The 20,055-nt window shown below is 45.3% G+C and overlaps 2 protein-coding genes across 2 annotated transcripts in view; both read left to right on the forward strand.

Moving 5' to 3' along the window:
* The window catches only part of LOC109486880 (SCO-spondin-like), a 60,227-nt gene extending 47,702 nt beyond the window's left edge, over positions 1 to 12,525 (forward strand). Inside the window, exons 31-49 of the mRNA XM_019790785.1 lie at positions 259 to 432; positions 1,233 to 1,400; positions 2,057 to 2,227; positions 2,693 to 2,869; positions 3,730 to 3,900; positions 4,529 to 4,711; positions 5,321 to 5,476; positions 6,001 to 6,165; positions 6,739 to 6,990; positions 7,477 to 7,614; positions 8,004 to 8,175; positions 8,635 to 8,729; positions 9,207 to 9,377; positions 9,669 to 9,839; positions 10,231 to 10,407; positions 10,980 to 11,153; positions 11,390 to 11,599; positions 12,056 to 12,221; positions 12,513 to 12,525. Of these exons, the coding sequence (XP_019646344.1) occupies positions 259 to 432; positions 1,233 to 1,400; positions 2,057 to 2,227; positions 2,693 to 2,869; positions 3,730 to 3,900; positions 4,529 to 4,711; positions 5,321 to 5,476; positions 6,001 to 6,165; positions 6,739 to 6,990; positions 7,477 to 7,614; positions 8,004 to 8,175; positions 8,635 to 8,729; positions 9,207 to 9,377; positions 9,669 to 9,839; positions 10,231 to 10,407; positions 10,980 to 11,153; positions 11,390 to 11,599; positions 12,056 to 12,221; positions 12,513 to 12,525 (3,104 nt within the window). The remainder of the gene's footprint in view (positions 1 to 258; positions 433 to 1,232; positions 1,401 to 2,056; positions 2,228 to 2,692; positions 2,870 to 3,729; positions 3,901 to 4,528; positions 4,712 to 5,320; positions 5,477 to 6,000; positions 6,166 to 6,738; positions 6,991 to 7,476; positions 7,615 to 8,003; positions 8,176 to 8,634; positions 8,730 to 9,206; positions 9,378 to 9,668; positions 9,840 to 10,230; positions 10,408 to 10,979; positions 11,154 to 11,389; positions 11,600 to 12,055; positions 12,222 to 12,512) is intronic.
* Positions 12,526 to 12,620: 95 nt separating this feature from the next.
* LOC109486972 lies at positions 12,621 to 14,122 on the forward strand. Its single transcript, XM_019790888.1, has 3 exons — positions 12,621 to 12,757; positions 13,140 to 13,291; positions 13,882 to 14,122. Exons 1-3 carry the CDS (start codon positions 12,629 to 12,631, stop codon positions 14,114 to 14,116), a joined length of 516 nt encoding a protein of 171 aa, XP_019646447.1. The 5' UTR covers positions 12,621 to 12,628; the 3' UTR covers positions 14,117 to 14,122.
* Positions 14,123 to 20,055: the final 5,933 nt, after the last annotated feature.

Below are 20,055 nucleotides of genomic sequence, written 5' to 3' on the forward strand. Positions count from 1 at the left end.
CATACAAATGGAAGAGACGGTTCGGAACATTTCTTTTAAAAATCTAACTAATCTAAGTTCTAACAATATGTTTTAGATAAACTTAATACAAGGGACAGCAAATAAGATGTGAATTAAAGAAAAGAACGAAATATTTATGAAATAAACATCCAATTGGACTTAAAGTAGAACATCACATGTAAAATGCAGGAAAGGGTTCGGAAAGTTTTTTTCTAACAATCTCTGACAAGTAGCCCCCCCCCCCCATGTTGTCACCAGAAGACCGTGACAGGAGTAACTGGGAGGACTGGTCGCCCTGGGAGAAGTGCAGCGTCTCTTGCGGAGTCGGCGTGCGTTTCCGCTTCCGGAAGTGCAAGGACCCGACCGGAAACGGATGCTGGGGGTCAGCTGAGGACGAGGAGAAATGCGACGCTGGGTCGTGCCTACCTCCAAGTGGGGACAGCAAAATTTTACAATTTTTAAAAACAATTTAAAAGCAAAACGCTTAACTCAATTCTTATTGATTAAAATGCTTTTTTAAATAAAGTTTGCGTGCATAATTCTAATCGTTACCATAACAATAATGGTTTCAGTAAAAATAATAATATCAGATCACCATAAAGCAATATAAACATAATGAGAATAGCTTGCATGGCTTATGTGTAAAGCAGTAAACTATAAGGGACTATGTACACGATGACAGATTTACTGTACAGAAGACCAATTTTGACGTACCCGGTGGACGTTTTTTGAGGCGTAATACTGCATCAATACCCACGACCTGAGGTCTTCGCACCAGGTATTAATCTTGCCACGGCCACAGAATATCAACATCATCATCAACTTAGTCCTATTGAAGTCTTCGGACGTCGTGTTTTTTTTTTTCGAGGACTCTACAGACGTCACGCCATGATAACGGACTGTGCCGACTCACTGATATACCGACCTCCTTTTACCTCTTATAATATAAGCTTCCAAGACATGGTCCTTGGTCTTAAACATTCACCATTTTAAAAATCAGCGTCGACGCATAGCATGCTAAGGTTGGCAGGTGGAGGTCCTAATTCTTGTGATCTACGTTTGATCAGTAAACAAGCGCCTATTCCAGAACGCCTGCAAAGGAGGCTATGCGTCGAATGGCCATGTCTTGGAAGCTCAAAATACCCTGGTGCTGACTCATGTAGTTTATTGCACTCAGTGTTCCAACTGGAAATAACGACTTTCCATATACCCCATCTGCACCCCCCCCGTAGTTGACGGCGGTTGGGGTGATTGGACTGAGTGGACAGAGTGCAGCCACACCTGCGGCATCGGCACGCGCAAGCGCACCAGGAAGTGCGACAACCCCCCTCCCCAAAATGGCGGCAAGGACTGTGAGGGGCAGGACATGGATGCTTGGAGCTGCGCGTCACCTTGTCCGAGTAAGTAAACTCTGAAGTACTGTTTTGGGTGGCAGAGCTGAGGGTTTCTGTGTATGCTTGTACGGTGCATACAGTCAAACTAGGTCGAAAAGCCTGGTAGTGTACCTCTGACTTTCAAGTCTGATTGTTTAGAAGTCGGTATTGATAGTCTACTATCTTCTACATATACTATCTTCTACATATGAAGTGTTGTACGTGTTCGGAAGGTTTTGGGTGGCTGAGCTGTGGGTTTGTGTGTATGCTTGTCCGGACATAGTAGGTGGGTCGGGGAAGACCAACAGGCAGACTATTAAAAGGTCAGACACAGGAAATGGAGTGAAATTGAGAGCACATGGGTGGGGAAGATTAACAGGCAGAATGACAGGTTGTCAAAAGTTCAAACACGGGAAATTGGAGAAAACTTGAGAGTAGGCTGACAGCACGTGGGTGGACAAGCAGAATGACAGGCCCAACGGTCATCAGACACATGTACAGCAAATTTGGAGACCGTAAAGGTCAGGAAAACTAAACCTAAAACTGAAATCTTTCAATTCCTGTCTTAGATTTGAATGAGATTCTTTAAGTAGAACAAGGATAAAGCAAGAGTCTATAACTTAACAAATATTAGGGTGAACTAGCCTGTAACATATAAAGCGTTTTATTTTTTTTACCCGCAGTTGACGGCGGGTGGAGCCCGTGGTCCAACTGGAGCCCGTGTGACGTGACGTGCGCGGAGGGCCAGCGGAGGCGGTCCCGGCAGTGTGACCACCCGCGGCCCCGGTACGGCGGCAGGAACTGCACGGGCGACGCCGTACAAGTCGTCAGGTGCAGCGGACCGACATGTCCGGGTATGCACACCTGTTCTTGTGCTGTTTTCTTAAAGAGGAAGCTTAGAAATAGAAATAGAAACATCCAATAAATTCGGCTAACGTAAACTAACAGACCTCATTAAACCTCTGACTACAGTGGTGTTGACATGGGCAGAGGTCTGACTAGGACAGTGACCAAGACAAGCTACTCTTCAAGACACTCAAGAAATGTATGAACAACAGATAAGGATTGGTGTACAGTTGTACATAAAGAAGATAGCCTCGCCTAACCCAGAATATAAAGTAATGACAACACAGCACAGTTGGGGCGAGTGGAAAGTGTGGAAATGACCATGTAGACTCTCCATGATCGTGAAAGGACTACGTACATGAAAGCTTGACATTCTTAGCGTTTCAACATTGTCCGGTGCGTGGTTGGGGCGAGTGGACGATCCAGTAACGACAGGATGAACTTAACTTCGATGATTTTAACACTTCTAACAGTTTCCGGTGGTTGGGGCGAGTGGACGGAGTGGTCTGAGTGCTCGCACACGTGCGGACTCGGCAGCATGCGGCGGAAGCGTCTGTGCGACAGCCCCGCTCCCTCCGCCGGCGGACAGGACTGCCAGGGGGTGGACATGGAGATACAGCCCTGCTCCAGCGGGCAGTGTCCACAGCCCGGTAGGCTAGGATGTTAACCCCAGTTTGGTACTTAAGATAATGATCACCGATGCCTGAAGTGTGGACGACTGCATTAGGTTTTAGACTTAGAAGCCACATGAGGTCATATGAGAACACCGTAAATGAGAACACTGGTACTGACAGTCATCTTCGATTGAGAAGGACTATCAAGTCTGTTTGTTAAGACACCTCTCAATTAAGACCCTAAAGTAGAAATTATATACATAGACTAGGGCTGCGTACCTAAACGTAACATCAGGTACAGGTACAGGTACCGGTACAGAGGTTTAGGTACAGGTCCGGACCTGTACCTGTACCTGAACAATTTGACAAATTAACATGTGTTCTTCACTTTTTCAATCATGACACAGAAACAATAATAAAGTGTTGACAACTTGTCAGTATCTTTATTCAGAAAACATCAAACATAACTAAGTTAAACTATCACAACCCTGGATCAGCCACACTCTCGCGATGTCTCGTGAGACTGAGGATCTCAAATCAATCGACGGTGTTAACGTCTTTTTCAGTGCTAATTGTTCGTCTTTGTGGTAGGATTTACCTATCTTTAGTCATATACATGGTGTAAACTAGCTATTTCGGTATATACTCGTTACTTCAAGATCCGGTATTTTGGACCTGTACCGAAACGATTTTTACGGTATTGGACCGGTACAGTGTACCGGTCCGCAGCCCTAACATAGACAGAATCAGTGAGATATTCACAATAATGACTAAAAAAGACTTTCAAAACCACTCCAAATGCTTAAAAAATTACAGATTCACTACTAAACCAATGTTTCTGTAGCTTATTGATATTAAACACAAAACGATGGCAACTAATCTACCGTCCTCTTCAGTTGACGGCGGGTGGAGCACGTGGTCCAACTGGACGGTGTGCACGGTGAGCTGTGGTGGCGGGACCCAGTCCCGATCCCGGACCTGCGACTCGCCCGTACCCGACCACGGCGGGCGGGACTGCGAGGGCACCGGTCAGCAGTTCAGGCGCTGCAGCATGCAGGCATGTCACGGTACGTACAACGTTTCTGGCGTGGTAGATAGGTTAAGGTAGTCCCATAGCCTTTTTGAGACCGTGGGGGCAGTAGGTCGATGATCCATTGCGTCTAGGGCACTGGCGCTGCAGCATGCAGGCTTGTCACGGTACGTACATTTACAGCGTTTCAGGGATTGTGAAAAGGGTAAAGGTAACCCCATAGCCTTTTTAGGGCCGCAGAGGCAGTGGATTGTATAGTCTTTAGATTGTATAGTGTTTAGACCACAGCATACAAGCATGTCACAGCGATGGCTTGAAACGGAAATCTTTTTTGGTGATAACTCATGATCCTGCAAATAACAACACTTGCGAGTATTGCGTTTCATGCTTTGACAATCTTCCGACTTAGGTCTTGAAAATGTATATTCGGGATCAACTATTAGGCTGATGAGTCAGCATGCATATATGCTGAAGGCCGGCTGGGCTGCAGTGTCGCTGATATTGAGGATGCAGCTAGTGTTACAATACATGGCTCGCGTTTTCAGCCAGTACCCCACTCGGTATGAAGTGTCTTGGGTTCTTAAACGCTCAGAGGTTTTATGCCTGAAGCTCCACCAGTGGTACTGAGACCACGTTTTTTTATCTTTAAATTTTTTTTTTCATAGTCGATGGGCAGTGGGGCAAGTGGGACGACTGGTCGGATTGCAGCGCGACCTGCGGCGGAGGATACCGGGTCCGTCGGCGGAAGTGTGATTCGCCCGAGCCGAGGGGTGAAGGGGTCTCCTGTCCGGGAGTCAACTACGAGGACGAGGACTGCAACACGCAGAGTTGCGATCCAAAACTGAAAGGTACCAAATCCCCCCCCCCAAAAAAATACAAAATCTATTAGGCATTCTACTATAGAAATAATGAAATCAATCACGTTCTTAAAATGTGGTAGTTACCTTAAATTAAGGCAATTTTAGATGTAAAAATTTATTAGTGATTGTACCATAACTCAGCTGTGAGGGTGAAAAGGGTTTTAGTTTCTTAGTAAACAATAAACAATTTGCTTGGTACATCTTATACCTTAAGCTTTTTTCAAGAAAGGTACTTATAAGTGCCTAGGGGCAGCATATGCAAGACTCATCATCAATTCGACAGAATAGAACTAGAAGTGATTATTTTAGAAATATTTTACCGTTGCATTAGATGTTGCATGCATTGTAAGTTCACGTCATAATGTAAAGGCGTGGTCATACTCGTCGTATTATTGGGCGCCGTACGTACGATTCTGATGTCGCAGACTTTTTTTAACAAATCGCCAAAAGGATCTAATTAATGACAGCTAGCCTTTTTAATAACTATGGACATATGCAAGACTGGCCCGAGAATGCTCAAGCTACGTATATATGTGGCCAGCTTGCAGCTAAATGACGTAGTAGTTGACGTCAGCACTCCTTTTCCTTTCCCCACAGCCCATTGGTCGGAGTGGACGGACTGGTCCACCTGCAGCGCGACGTGCGGGGAGGGGGAGCAGGTCCGAACGCGGACCTGTTTGGAAGCGACACCGGGCGACATCTGTGCAGGACAGGACACCGAGATACAACCTTGCAACCTGGGCACGTGCAAAGGTAGGTGGACTTTATACCATAGGCCATTCAAAAGTAGGAAGATGTAGTCTTAAACACTTAGATGTAAATTAAATGTGAAATATCTCTCTCATATCACACGTCATGCTTACGATAATGAAACTGCAGTGTAAAGAAAGTGTGAAACTTTAGACGCAGTGGCCCTTAAGCATTGAAAATGTTTTTTTTAGAATTCTTGATTGCCCATAGCTTGATGAACATGTGTGATCTTTAATGTGCCGATAATGTTTCTGTCAATGGCCACCACGCACCGTGCAATGGTACGTAGAGTAGACGCAGTTTTGAACTTAAGATACATATACAGCGATTCATGAATTGTACTGTTATTGGGGTGAGACAGCCCGCCAAACTCGAAACCTTGTACGTCGGTGAGGGACATCCAGGTAATAAGATACGCAAAAAACAGTTACTCAAGCAACTCGATGATTTGGAAACGGTCAGACGTTTCAGGTAGCGTCCGCTACCTTTCGTCAGTGACACTGATAGTGAAAACCTTGTATGTCCAGAAAAGGGCCTGTGGAGCCCGTGGTCGGTCTGGACGGCGTGCAGCGCCACCTGCGGCGGCGGGGTGCAGCGCAGGACGCGGTACTGTGAGCTGGCTCCGGCCGGGGCGCCCTGCGAGGGACCATACACCATGAACCGGACCTGCGAGATACCGGTCCAGTGCCCAGGTGCTGGTCGGGCCTACACTTTACGAAACTAAATGCGGCACTTTTTTTGCAAAATATGCTGAAAAACACGTTTTGATTTCTCCAGTGAAGCCATAATTTGTTGCCAACAACAGAAAGTGATTTATGTGAAGTTAAAAGAACAATTTAACACGTAAAATATAAAGTGAAATTCATAACTGGCACGTTGATTTCGTCCATTCCCCCACCTCTCCAATTTTCATTTTAAAGCGTTTCTGACCTACTCCCATTCCCAACGCAACCCTTTGATCACCCCATCCCCGATTTCCATTGTAAAGACGTACGCCACCCGGACCGACACCCCAACCCCAACCTGACACCATCCACCATCGATATTTCCTACCCGTTGTCCTGTGGCCCTGAGCACCTGTACTGTTAGATGACTTAACCCTCCCCCCCCCCAATTTTCACTGTGTACACGTTCCTGACCGCCGTCTTCAACAACAACCATCGTCCCCAATAATTACCACTTCTTCCCTTACCTGTGACCTTGTATTCTATGCATCTCTGTGTCGAACGATGCTAAAGAACATGGCTTCCCTGTCGTTCCAACAGCTGCCGGCAGGTGGCGCTCGTGGTCGGCGTGGAGCACGTGCAGCGTGAGTTGCGGCAGCGGGCGGCAGTTCCGGACCCGGGCGTGCGAGGAGTCCCCGGCGGGCGGCGGCTGCGACGGGCCCGAGAGGGAGTATCAGCTTTGCTCGCTGCCGGCCTGCGACCAGGGCCTGGAGACATCGGGTAACATCCTGGAGTCGGCAGAAGAAGGGGAGCCGGGGAAAAACAACGGCGACGCGTCAGGGGACGTCAAGGGTAAGACGCAACTGTTTAGCCATATATAGATCCATCCACTGTAAATTGTCTAACATTTTATGAGAGAACTGGTTGGGAATGATACAATATGATTGTTCTTGTTCACACGAGAGACGGACTCATCTCCAGCAACGAAATGCATTCAAAATTAGACTCTAATGTGTTAAAGTGTTAAAGTGACGTGTACATGGATTTTTCCTTAAATGTTGGCACATTTTAGATTTTGAAGCTAGCTCAGCAACATAACCATCAGTCACCACATGCACCGGGTGAAAGAAATCATAAAAATGGTAAGAAAGAAAAGAAAAGAAGGAAATGATGAAGAGAAAAAGGTGGAAGGAAACTAGAAATAAAAAGTAATGTTAAGATGTTGAAAAAAAACGACGACATAGACGAAGGCTACGAAACCAGCAAACGGCCGTCGCTTCCGCACTGTACCTAACGCTTGCCTAACGCCCAAAATTTGGATGCACTTCTGTGTTACAGTTTCGGTCTTGGACGAGATCTCGACAGAAGGGTTCATGAAGGTCTTTTCAACAACAACAGCATCAACGACGACAACAACTTCGACAACGACGTCATCATCAGGGGCCAACGTTATCCCCGAACCTCCCACCGCGCCTGGTAACAACAACACGTCACTATGACGTCACTCTGACGTCACCTGGATGCACCAATCACAGCGTCAAGGCTTCAAAAGCACATAAACAGCACACATACTAACCTCCGTGGTTTTTTAAGGTCTTCAGTATGTTGGACGATAGCTCGGTCTGGTTCAACATATACTAGCCCCTTTAAACCACTCGCAATCTCTAACCGATTATGACAATAACGAAAACTACTAAAACATCTAACTTTTCCCGAGAACAAACACTCAAAACTCTTACTTTACTCTTATATGATATCCCTTTGAACCGACCTGAGTTATCGTTGAAACTATCTTTTTCTTTGCAGGAGCCACTTTTTGTCAAATACTCGTACAGAAAAGTTGATCTTTTGCTCTCTATTTTCAGAGCCAGACAATACCAATGCGTCACCAGAAGCGCCCCCTAACGAAGTGTTACCGGACGACAGGGTCGACTCTGGGTCTAACGAGATCCTGGCAGCCGAGAACCGCGCGGTGTGGAGCGAGTGGACCGACTGGACGGAATGCTCACTGACATGCGGGAAAGGCCAGAAAGCACGGTAAGGACAACGAGCAAGAACAACGTTAACGGACTTACTCGTCCACTTCGTCTCTGCTTAAACATGAGGCCATGGGTTTATTTTCTCCATATGGGCCTGTCCTGAATCTCCAAGCAGATCCTAGGGTGGCATAAGACAGTATCAAATTGGCCAGGCGAAATCCATTGGCCAGAGAGGTGTATTGTACCCTCCCTGGCCAATGGATACTATGAATACTGTCCTTTGCCACCCTAGGATCAGCTTGGAGATTATCTGTTCTTTGGCGTCTAGGCCTTAGTCAACGTCTGCTCGCTAAAAAAAAGTCCAATGGACACCACGCGTTTTCTCCAACGCGGGGTTGGGCTTGACTCTTCTCCTTTTTCCTAACAGGTCTCCAGTTTAAGGCATACACTAAATGCCAATATATAAATAGAAAATTCAGTAAATCGCAACTTCGCCTTTGCTACTTTTCCTTACTAGGTTCCGGGAATGCAGGGTGAACGGACAGGTGAGCCGAAGCGCGTGTGAAGGAGCCAGTCGGGAGGTCGACACCTGCATGGATTCTCCTTGTGCAAGTACGTAACGAGTTGCACTTTCCCGTCAGACGTTGTAGCGAAAATGATAAAAGATGCAGAATTAATTACGTTATGTAATGTTCTCTTATACTCTTCACGTTTTGCTTGAATAGATACAAGAGTTGTAAAAAAGAAACTTTTCCTCACTTCACGTGGTCTGAAAGAGACAGTGATTTGGTCATTTGGGCCTGATGAAGGCTGTAGGACAGGCAGCTGAAAGTCGGAGAGACTTGTCTTAGTTGTGAAACGAAGTCTGGTTGTTGCTATACAGAGAATTCGAAGCTTTTAAAACTATCGTGCCTACCAGTTGGGAAGAATTTTAACATAACTTTTTGGCTTTTCAACCACCATTTGATGTAGGTACATATAGGGGTCTGCTCTTACTGTAGTGCCCTTGTGTAAAGCTGGCCCATAGAAGCGGACTCAGAGATAGATTCATGGGAAAGGAGCGTAACATAATAACTTTTCAATCGCCAGTTGACGGTTCCTGGGCCAGCTGGTCCAAGTGGTCTGCCTGCAGCGTGACGTGCGGCCAGGGCACGAAGATCCGCGTGCGGGAGTGCAGCGATCCCGAGCCGCAGTTCGGCGGGAGGCAGTGCCCCGGACGGAGGGGGGAGATCGCCTACTGTAACGCTACGGCGTGTCCAAGTGAGTTTGACATTGGTTAAGATGTTTTCTCTTTTATGAGAATGATGAATTCCCGTCAACTCACCCGATGTACTAGATGCATCCCGATATTTTTTCTAATACTTTTTCGACATGTTTGTTTGTTTTTGAGAGTCGCAAGCAAAGAACTGAAATTCAAAGAGAACTTCAGTCTGTTTCAGTTCAAAGCGTCCAGGTGTGATTGCCTGTAAATGCGAAAGTTGCGTTGTCGCCATAGCAAAGTTGTTACCCTTCACGTGCACCATGTCTCATAGATCGATACCTGTTTTCTAGTCCACGGCGGTTACGGTCAGTGGTCGGAGTGGACGGAGTGTTACCCGTCCTGCGGGCGCGGCCTGAGGAACCGGACCCGGAAGTGCGACAACCCGCGGCCCCAGTTCGGCGGGGACCGGTGCAGGGGACTGGCCACCATCAGGGCCATGTGTGACGGCCCGCCGTGTCCTAGTAAGTCCCTCTCTCTTACACACATAGATACTCACACACACACACACACACACACACACACCGCTGCAGGGGTCTGGCTACCATCAGGGCCATGTGCGACGAATCGCCTTGTCCTAGTAGGTTCCGCACATTGTTTTTATTGTTAGTTGTTGTTTTTTTTAGTTTTTTTATAGCAGGGTACAACGACACACATAAAAAAAGCAAACTTCAACAAAAAGGTGTTGTGTTCGCCTCAATCCCAAAGCGAGTAAGAGTTTTTATTTTCAACCTTTGTATAAAGGAAAATGGTCTCCTTATACTTGTTAAAATTGGAGGGCCATTTATTAAGCCTATGGTGATCCATCAAGTAGCATTGCCAGTATGATCAACATTATTCAAAATCACATTCCAGTTAACGGTGGTTGGTCGGATTGGACCACGTGGTCGCGCTGTGCCGCCAGCTGTGGCGTGGGTCAGCAGATCCGCTTCCGCACCTGTAAGAACCCCCCTCCCCAACATGGCGGCAAGGACTGCGCCGGCTCCAGGAAGGACGCCAGGAGATGCTGGCTGCCAAAGTGCCCGGATCCAGGTGCGGATAGATTTTTTGTCCTTTTAAAAATAATTCGCTCAGGTGTAAATGAGTATTGTCCTGTCATGTATTTGTCCCCTGTGTTGGTGGCGACATTAATATAAGTTGCAAAAACTTGTGTGCCGTCACCACGTCTGGTTGGAATGTTGGAATAAAAAAAAATTAAAAAAAATTGACAAATGCTTTTAGAGGGCGATGACTGGTTGAAGGACAACTAGCAGTTCGATAGATCGACCACAACTACCATTTCATTACAAGAAGGTTAAGAAAGCTTCTTAATTTCAAAGTATATCCAATTCGATTGTGATTTTTCGTACTTGTAAGTATATAGTTAATTTTACTTTGTATCGAATTAATGCGTAGGTTTTTAAGTGTCTCTATATCATAATGTATTTTCTCATTAGGACGCAATCCGCGAATTTCATTCTTAATAAACTGAAGTACTTGAAGTCTTTTCAAACTATTTTTTCCAACGGCCACCTGTTGATGTAGGATTTATGTTATGGTTCCTTAATTATATGTTATCTTCTCTTGTCTCTAACGTTTCGTGATCCCATCCAATTTTCCCCCAGTAAACGGGAACTGGAGTGAGTGGTCCTCCTGGACGGAGTGTTCGGTGTCGTGCGGACTGGGGCTGGTCCAGCGGACCAGGCAGTGCGACAACCCCCCTCCCCAACATGGAGGCATCTGCCTCGGCAACAGCACGGAGTTCTTAGGCTGCGACTCCGGAGTGCACTGCGATGCAGGTTAGGTTTCAGCTTCCTGATTCTTCTTTATCTCCCTCTCTATTGTTATGTGTCTTTTTCTTTCCACAGTCCAACATCAAGAAGATTCAATGTCCTCTTTAGTTCCTTTTTTTAAAAGTTACCCTAAATTTGTATTGAACAACGTGGTTACCATCCTCAGTGGTGTCCTTTTCTTTCTGAACCTTTCGACCCAAACCATGCATCCAGCTGTCTGACGATGTGTAGAAAAATCATAGGCCTTCCTTTGAAGGTTTTCATTTACGACATGTATTTTTCCTCTTTTTTTCTTACATGTATACACACAGTAAACGGGCAGTGGGCATCCTGGGGCCCCTGGCAGCCTTGCGGAGGCGACTGCGCGGGGAAAACCCTGGAGAGGAGCAGGACCTGCTCGGACCCGGCTCCGCAGTACGGCGGCAAGGACTGTGTCGGCATCGGGAAGGAAGGTAGTTTGATCGGCAATTTTTCTGCAATTTTAGTTAAGAACAATGAGGTTTGTTTTCTATTCGTTGGTTGCCTAACTGGCTACCTGATTGGTTGGTTTATTGATTGTTTGGATAGCTGGATGATTATTTAGTAGGTCGGATGGCTGTTGTTTGTTCTTTTGGCTGGCTGGAAGGTTGGTTGTTTGACTGGATGGATAGTTGGTTAGTTGGTTGGCTGGTTTGTAAACCGGTTGGTAATTTTAGTTGTTTGACTGGTAGCAATAGGCTGGTTGATTGGATGTCGTAAAAAAAGTCGTAAAAAAAACAATGATAAACATCCATCAATGGACTTCCCAAGTTTAAATCAGGAATCCATTTTTACACTAATTCATGTAATAGAGAGTTTGCTGTATCATACGAAAAACATCGCCAACATCTAAGAAAATCTCCAATTTGTCTGATTTCCCCTCGCCTTAGCGCGGACCTCTCCGCGGTCATGTCGTCAGAAGCAGGAGTTCGACAGGGCTGACGGGAAGGGTCTCCCGGATAACGGCGTGCACACGATCCTGGTGGGGACCGAAACCGTCCCCGTCTTCTGTGACTTCCGGAGGCATGGAGGCGGCTGGACACTTCTCATCAACAGGTCAGATATCAAATCGTCAACATTCAATTATAATGCAATTCATTATTAAATAATAAAACTGTAACGTACAATACAGTACAGATTATCCAAATGTCATGTTTATATACAAATGTAGATTATATGGGGTTATATATTTATATAAATTATATGAGTTTATAGCGTCATACATAACTTTCATGGGTCATATTCCTTTATAACTTCCAATATGAAATTTTCCACAATTTTTACCTGGTCATATTGTTGCAATACTCCTGGAATGATAATTATAGTGATTTATGTTGTGTATGTAAGTGTTATGTTATAGTATAATCAGTTTTTTTTTAGAATTAGCTGCTGCTATATATCGCCCTTAATGCTACTTAATGTCTTTGTTGATCATAATTTTTTTTTTCATTCTCATCACCAGCATGTCCACCCGGGGTTGGGAAGGTCACGTGACGCTGAGGAACGCAGACAGCCCGAACCTGTCCAAGGACTACTCCATCCTGAAGTACGCCGACGCCATCAGGGACACGGGCACGGAGGGGTACTTTGAGGTATGTTTAGACCATTTAGAAACATTATGGTACACAATTTCTATTGGATCATGGTCGATATACAGATCTTTCTAACTTTTAGCTGTTCGAATTCAAAGCATCTGTAAAATGGTGAACCCATGTGATGCATGTAACATCATTGGCCTTACGCATGATCCATGACCCAATCTCACGTTTTCGGTTTGCTTTTCCTTTTTTTATTTGATGTTTTCAGTTTTATTTCTTTTGTTGTTGTTTTCCGTTTGTTGTCTGTTTTTTTTCTGTTGTTTTCAGGTCTTTTTGGTTGTTTTATAACGTTAGCTATAACTAATCGCGATGTCGTTTAATATTTCTCATTCTATCATCTCATCATTTCTCATTATATCACCAAAACCACTACCAGTACCGCATCGAGGCAGACGACATCGGGAAGGGGATCCTGCGCGTGAGTGAGAAGTGGGGCGGCATCTGGCGGGCGCCGAACAACTACACCTTCACTGCCCGCAACGCCAGCCAGCAGGGCATCGAGCTGGTGGAGCGCTTCCCGCCTAGAAGGTTTGTTTGTTTGTTTGTTTGTTTGTTTGTTTGTTTGTTTGTTAAGTGGGTCGGGATCTGGCGGGCGCCGAACAACTACACCTTCACTGCCCGCAACGCCAGTCAGCAGGGCATCGAGCTGGTCGAGCGCTTCCCGCCTAGAAGGTGATGACGATGACTGGTTTATTGATTTAAAACGTTTCGCAGCCTTGAAGCTGAATTGCATGTTACATTCATTTACGTTGATTGCATTTCGGCCCACTATAATAACTTTAAAAATCGGTTTGGCCTAAGATTTATAAATGAAAGTCAATTCTAACCTCTACATACATGATACAAACACAGTAGATTTGTAAAGTTAAAACTTTGGATATATTTTTAAAGTTAAATCTTTTGATCCAACACAATAAAGTTCTCTCACCTAGAGCTTTCGACCAGTCAGTCACTCTGGTCTTCCTCAGTAGAATGACCCAGTGAAGCTTGTCACGTGGCTTCTTTGAAGTGAAGATGAGAGAACTTTATTGCGTTGGATCAAACGTTTTAATTTTAAACATGTAACTACCAACACAGATGAATTTTTATGATGACGCAACACTTTGTTTTTACACAAGGGACAACGACAACATCGACATGCGCATGCCCTGGATCCCCCCTCCCACCGACACGTCCCCGGCCCTGCTGACGTCATCGGAGCGACGGTACGAGTATGACTGGTGGGGCACGATCATCTCCAAACACCGGCCCAACTCCTACTACACCAACCCCATCCACCCCTACCGACCCAACCCCGCCAGAATTCTATACTGGATGCGGGAGGGTAGAGCTCCTATATACAGCAAATCGTAAAATATAAATATATATAACCGTTAAGATATATATTTCAAATATAAAGTGATAGTCTTTACTCAATTATCAAAGTTTTTAAGTTTTTTCCATGTGTTCTACACCCATCCAAGTTTTCGGTCTTCGTCAGAAAAACTGACCATGTCACGTGACCGAACAGAAACGCCGCGTCAGTAGAGGGCCAAAGGTGTCAGGGAGTCTGTATAAACTTAAACTGTCGTAGTCAAGTAATAGTGAAGATGAGTATTATTCATTATGTATGTGCTTGATATTACAGAAGATTCTCTTATAGTTAGGACCAAGGCTAGGACGTAAGATGCCATCAAGTGTTAGTACTCCCTACCACTGTACCAGTGTAAAATATACATGTATCGTGGTCACTTAATGTATTACTTGCATGTAGTTCTAGTTTTGACCAGAGCAATGCGATGTACTATGATGGTATCATTATTTTTTCGTAAACCGGTGTACGCATTTCCGCAAATACTGGATGAGTCTTAAGTATGCTACGAACTTTTTAGATAGGTTTATGTAAACTTTATATAAGAGGCAATCAGTTCAAGAAAGGGCCACGTGGTGTTGTCGCCTTGTTGTGTAAATATTTGATGCCACGTGTACAATGTACTTGCTAATGTGTAAGAGCGTCATATGTGTCTATTGTTTAAAACACAGGGAAGACAGGCTTATAAAGGCAACATTCGCGAATAATTATTAAGTCGCGTTCGTAGTAAGCTAAGGTTGCAGACACACACAGACATACAAGATCTTTATGTGAAAAGCCATACTTTATAATATATAATTATCTTGACAACTATTCCATTTTATATGTGTTGGTCTTAGCCCACACACTATGTTAGAAAATCTTGTTTGAATGTTTCTTCTTCCGCATGTAACCAGTCTGGTTCCTGTACTTAATTAATTTACGACTTGTAAAGGCTAGATTGTGCCTCAATTTCTGTCATTTTTAGAAGAGTAAAGTTGGTACTTTTGAAAGGGCACAACTTTTTCATGATGTTAAAAATGTTTAAAGTAATAAAAAGGAATATACTGACCAGTCTACGTATTCGTCGATCTGTAAGAAGCACATCTTTACTGACTGGTCCTCTACTATTCATTCATACCTTCGTCAACGCATATTTGATCGTCACGTACTTGGAAGTACATATACTAGTATAATACAATTGGTATGGGTAGTGGCGGTGCATTGTTGGTTGAACGGAAGTTAAATTAGGCCATGGTTACATGGGAACATCCTGCCTACTTCGGGGAAACTGAACTGTCCCTGAAACTTGGCTGACGTCACTTGACACAAATATGAAGACCAAAAAATCACCAATCAGATGTCCCCAATGAATCAGAGCGTTGTCTTTTGGTGCATTGATTTGCTAGTGCACCAGAAAACTTTCTTTGACAATGACACCGACTTAGCCTAAGTGTCAGCCTTGTTAGCTTTCGTCCGCTGGCGGGGAGCGGATCTTGGGGAGCGGACGAAAGCTATTAGGCTGACACTCAGGCTAACACCGACTACGACCAGCCTGATCATAAAGCGTCAAAGCTGATGCCACAACCTTGTTCCAACAGAAATTGGTCTTTCTTGGAATTTGGGGGGGGGGGGGCAGACGTTGCGCTGACGCTCACGCTTGCTCATGACGTCACCCGACGTCATATCCGGTCTGTGTGACGTCACGGCCCAGCATCCGTCCGACGCAGTAACCCCCCAGCGTGACCTCTGCATGACGACCGACCTCCGAAATAACAGCGTCACGCCACGGCGACGTTTGGTCAAACCCCCGGCCGGCTCTGGGAGGCGAGAGCCTTTTTTGTCCGGGCAGGGCTTGTCCGCGAATTCCCGGACCTTTCGCGGAAAGACGCAGGTCGGCCTTTTTCGTCAGATGGCCAAAGCGAGCAGCCCGTGCGGATGTAGGGTGCGCATGGGTTTCCGTCGATCGTCGGTTCTCACGGGTACATGGTCGTACTTCGCCTTGGATTCCGGCTGAGAGGAGCCTTCCGGGAAAGACGAAATCGTCTTTTCTTTTCAACCACTTCTTATAACGCACTCGTGCGTTGGTTACGCAGTTGGATGAGGTAAAGAAGTCGTGTGTTAACGCACTGACAAACCGGAATCCGTCAACTCAACCACCAGTGACTCAACACATCAGCCTGCCTTTCTGAAGGACCACGCATCGCTTTACCGACTGACGCTGATGTAACAACTTTGAGAGTCATTTGCTCATCGACATCACAAGGCAACCGCAGGACTTCACTGAGGATTCATCCAAGCTTGTTGAAGCTCCTTGATTCAAGCCGGTAACCGTTTCCAGAAGACTTTGTGAAACCCCCAGCCCGGATACTACCGCTGTTGGAAGTATTAGGACCCGTGACGCTCACACAGAGATCGTGTACGTTAAACACCTAATATGTCCAAGCTGTAATCCATTCTTCCACAGCGTGCTAAACACAGCTGGAGGACAATCTGTGACAATCATAGTTACCTTCTAAACGCTGCCTTCAACCTAAGGACACGTCAACCGTGAGAACAGATCCTTCGGCAACACTTTAAGAAAGAATTTGTGACCTCCAACAAAGACCTGAAAGGTCTTTAGTTGTGTTTGTGAGAGGTGAAAGACCTACCGCAGAATTTTCCAAGATGGCGTCCGGCGGCCGAGATCGAACCCTGAGGTTCATGAGGGTTGCCGGGATTGTTCAGTACATGCAGTCCCGTCTGATGAGGAAGGTGGACCCGTCTAAGGAAGAGGACGCCGCCCCACCGCCGGGCAAGATTAGGAGACGGCTGTCCAAAATAAGAAACAGTTTCAGGTAGGCTTTTTTTAAAATCTTATAAGGGCAGACAGTGTGAACGGGGTTATTTTACTGTAATGTAGATGTTGTCTTGAAAGTTCATTTGTGTTGGTAGAGACATGTTTGAATTGTAATTTCCAACACTACTCGAAAAATGTGGGTAAGTCCAATTTCCTGTTAGAATTACAGTTGAAATTTGCTTTTCTTCACTTGACTGAAAATCTGTAAAGTTTATCTTTAAGCTGATATCGTAGCTGTGTAACCATCAAAGACGCTTAAGTCTGATACTGGTAACTGGAAAACCCCTGGTTATTATTGTCCTGAAAACTTCTGATTGATTATGACTTGTCCTTTTGTGGTACGACTGACTTTATGTTCGGTTGAACTCTTATTTGTGCACCGTTAAACCAGAAAGATATAGCCGGCCACGCGCCTAACATGATTTAACCAATACTTGGCATGGATGGAATGACGACCACGTGCCTTCCAAAGTCAATGTTCAAAGTGTTTGCCTAGGCCTCCGTCAGCTGAAGCTTCAACAACAGCTTGACCAAAGACAGAGATACATACGATGTCTCAATACTGCCATCTGGCGACTTTAATACAAACTGCAAATAACTATTCCAGCTTGTTTCGTCTAGTGCTAAGTAATTCTGTCTCTGGACCCGAGGGTTAACTGTTGACCTTGGCGTTCACACGTGTTCACGTTTACATGTGTTAGCTTTAGTCCACGTACGAAGAGGAGGAGAAGTTGTTTTTGTTTTTGCTGTTTCTTGTCCTATAGATGACCCTGTAGCCGTGGATTTGTGCATGATCTTGTGTGATATATTACCTTGTCTCCCCTTGCACCTCCTTTTATGACGGATCGGCCCATGTTCTGTCCTTCAACGGTTAGACAGTACAAACGTGTTATGTATTTATGGTGAGTCGTAAATTAGCTATGTCGTGTTTGCGTCCTTTATAAAGGAGAAAGTGGAATATAAAGCCGGCATCACAAATAACCCTGCTAATCAGCACGAAAGCACGTCCATGCACTAAAGGAGCAGTCAGAGTCATGGGGAGGAGGTTCCGACGACTTGCACTTGAGTCCTCCGCTGAACAGGGCAGGTTTCAAGACTTGCAAAGGACTGCATACCGTGTGGACAGTCATGGAATTTTTCTGATCGTTAGCACTGCTCCCTGAATGTTCGCAAAAATGCAAATGTACTCTCATTGCTTGTTTTTGAGACCATAGGGGCAGTGGGTTGTCAATCCACCGTGTCTAGGGTACGGTATTGGACGTCGGAGCCAAACCCTTTAATTCCAACGTCTTTTACCTTGCCCATCATCATGGAGTGGATTCAAGACAATCCTGTCAAGTGCCTTTCCTACAGCGCAAAAGTGTGACCTCTCGACTTTCTAGCTTTGCACGTTTCAAGGAATCTAGGCCTGCACATGCATATCGTGTGGACGCTCGCTGCAGAGCCGGTAGCCTCCACCAGGCCTTTCTACAGGGGTACGGATCCTACAATTTGGTAAAAAAAACGGGAAATACTAGTAGTTGTCCAGGAGAGTCCGTCCACGAGAGGGTTAATTTCCCCCAAATAAACTCTACGCTGGCTCAACTTCACCAGTCAATTATTCTGCCCATTGGCTAAATTCTTCCTTTTTTTTTGAACCCGCGTTGAGGCTAGTGGAAACTACGTACAGAACTGATGGAATTTCTCTGAACGTGAGCAGTGACGTCTCAAAGTTCACGTCAAAGCCAGACTGACGTGCGAGGCTCCGAGGGTTGCCAGGGTTCAGCCATTTCATGTCCTTTCCAGCTGAGGAGGGCTGGCAGCAACAATCATATATCAGCGTTTACGAGTTGGACATATTCTCCTTAAGGAAACGTACTGAAATATAAGGGAGGAATAGCAGATAAATCTTAACCCGATCAAGCTGCATTTATCGAGCTGCGATGAGCTGAGCTGCACACTGGGTAGGCGGCAGGCGCGGGGAGCGACGGTGTTTCCGACGACTTGCTCAGGAGGTCCTCCTACGAAGAAGATGAAGACGAAAAGGATTTAAGCCTCAGACTTTGCAAGAATGGACTTTTGCCCTGGAACTTTTGTGTGCTGTGGCAAGCGTGTCTCCGCATTGTTTAAGAAGAGCCCTTGCAACGCGGAATAAGTGATGACATTCCCTAATCTCCAAGCAGATCTTTCGATGGCAAAGTCGTAACCAACCGGGAAGACAGTAGCCAATATAGGCCATCGACGTGGATTGGACTGGCCGTCAGAGAAAACGGTACATGGGAGTTCAGAATCTTCTCAGCAAACTTCAACTTGAACATCCCCTTGGTCATGAACAGAGAGTTTTGGACGAAAGTTATCGGTGTCTCGCTAGACAGCGACCAAGAAGAGTCCACGGAAAACGGCTTCGTATGGATCTGGCATCGTGGAAAATGGTAAAGTGCTCTCAGATTAGATCTAATCTTCTAACCAATTAGTGTGGCACATAGATCATCACATCTACTTTTAGTTGATGTTAAACAAAACTCCTTAAAATCCATACCACGCCATTCAGTGTTAAGTGTACATGTGGCGCCTAGCTCCGCTTCTATCCTGCATGCGGGACTACCGTATCTTTTTATGGTCGCACCAAATGGGCAAAGTCAAAGAGCAAACTTGCTTTTTAATCTGCTGAAAAAAAAGAGAGAATAGGATTCGCCTCCGTCGAGTCTCAGCGTTTTACATTTACGTAATATTAGAAGTAGTAGTAGTAGTAGTGTGATCTAGTATTGGACTTTTTAAGCGAGTCTAGCTATGCAGTGGGTTGGCCATCCCCTGTATCCAGGGCACGGTATTGGAAGGCGGAGCCCATCCCTCTCCGTCCTCACTTCATCTTAGCAAGGAATCGTTAAAAAAGTAACATTGTGCAAAACGCAGAGACAGAACCGAATCCTAACATCTCTCTACACACAACAGTATGACATCATCAGTCTGTGTGTGACCCAGACAACAATCAAGGGGTCAGCTTATCGCGACGGGAGGGCGCGTTTCATCGGTTCGCTAAGCAATTCTCAACAAATTAGATCTTTTTATTTATTTATATATATATATATATATATATATATATATATATATATATATATATATATATATATATATATATATATA

The sequence above is a fragment of the Branchiostoma belcheri genome, unplaced genomic scaffold, assembly GCF_001625305.1.
Source record: "Branchiostoma belcheri isolate BF01 breed outbred unplaced genomic scaffold, Haploidv18h27 scaffold84, whole genome shotgun sequence".
NCBI lineage: Eukaryota > Metazoa > Chordata > Leptocardii > Amphioxiformes > Branchiostomatidae > Branchiostoma > Branchiostoma belcheri.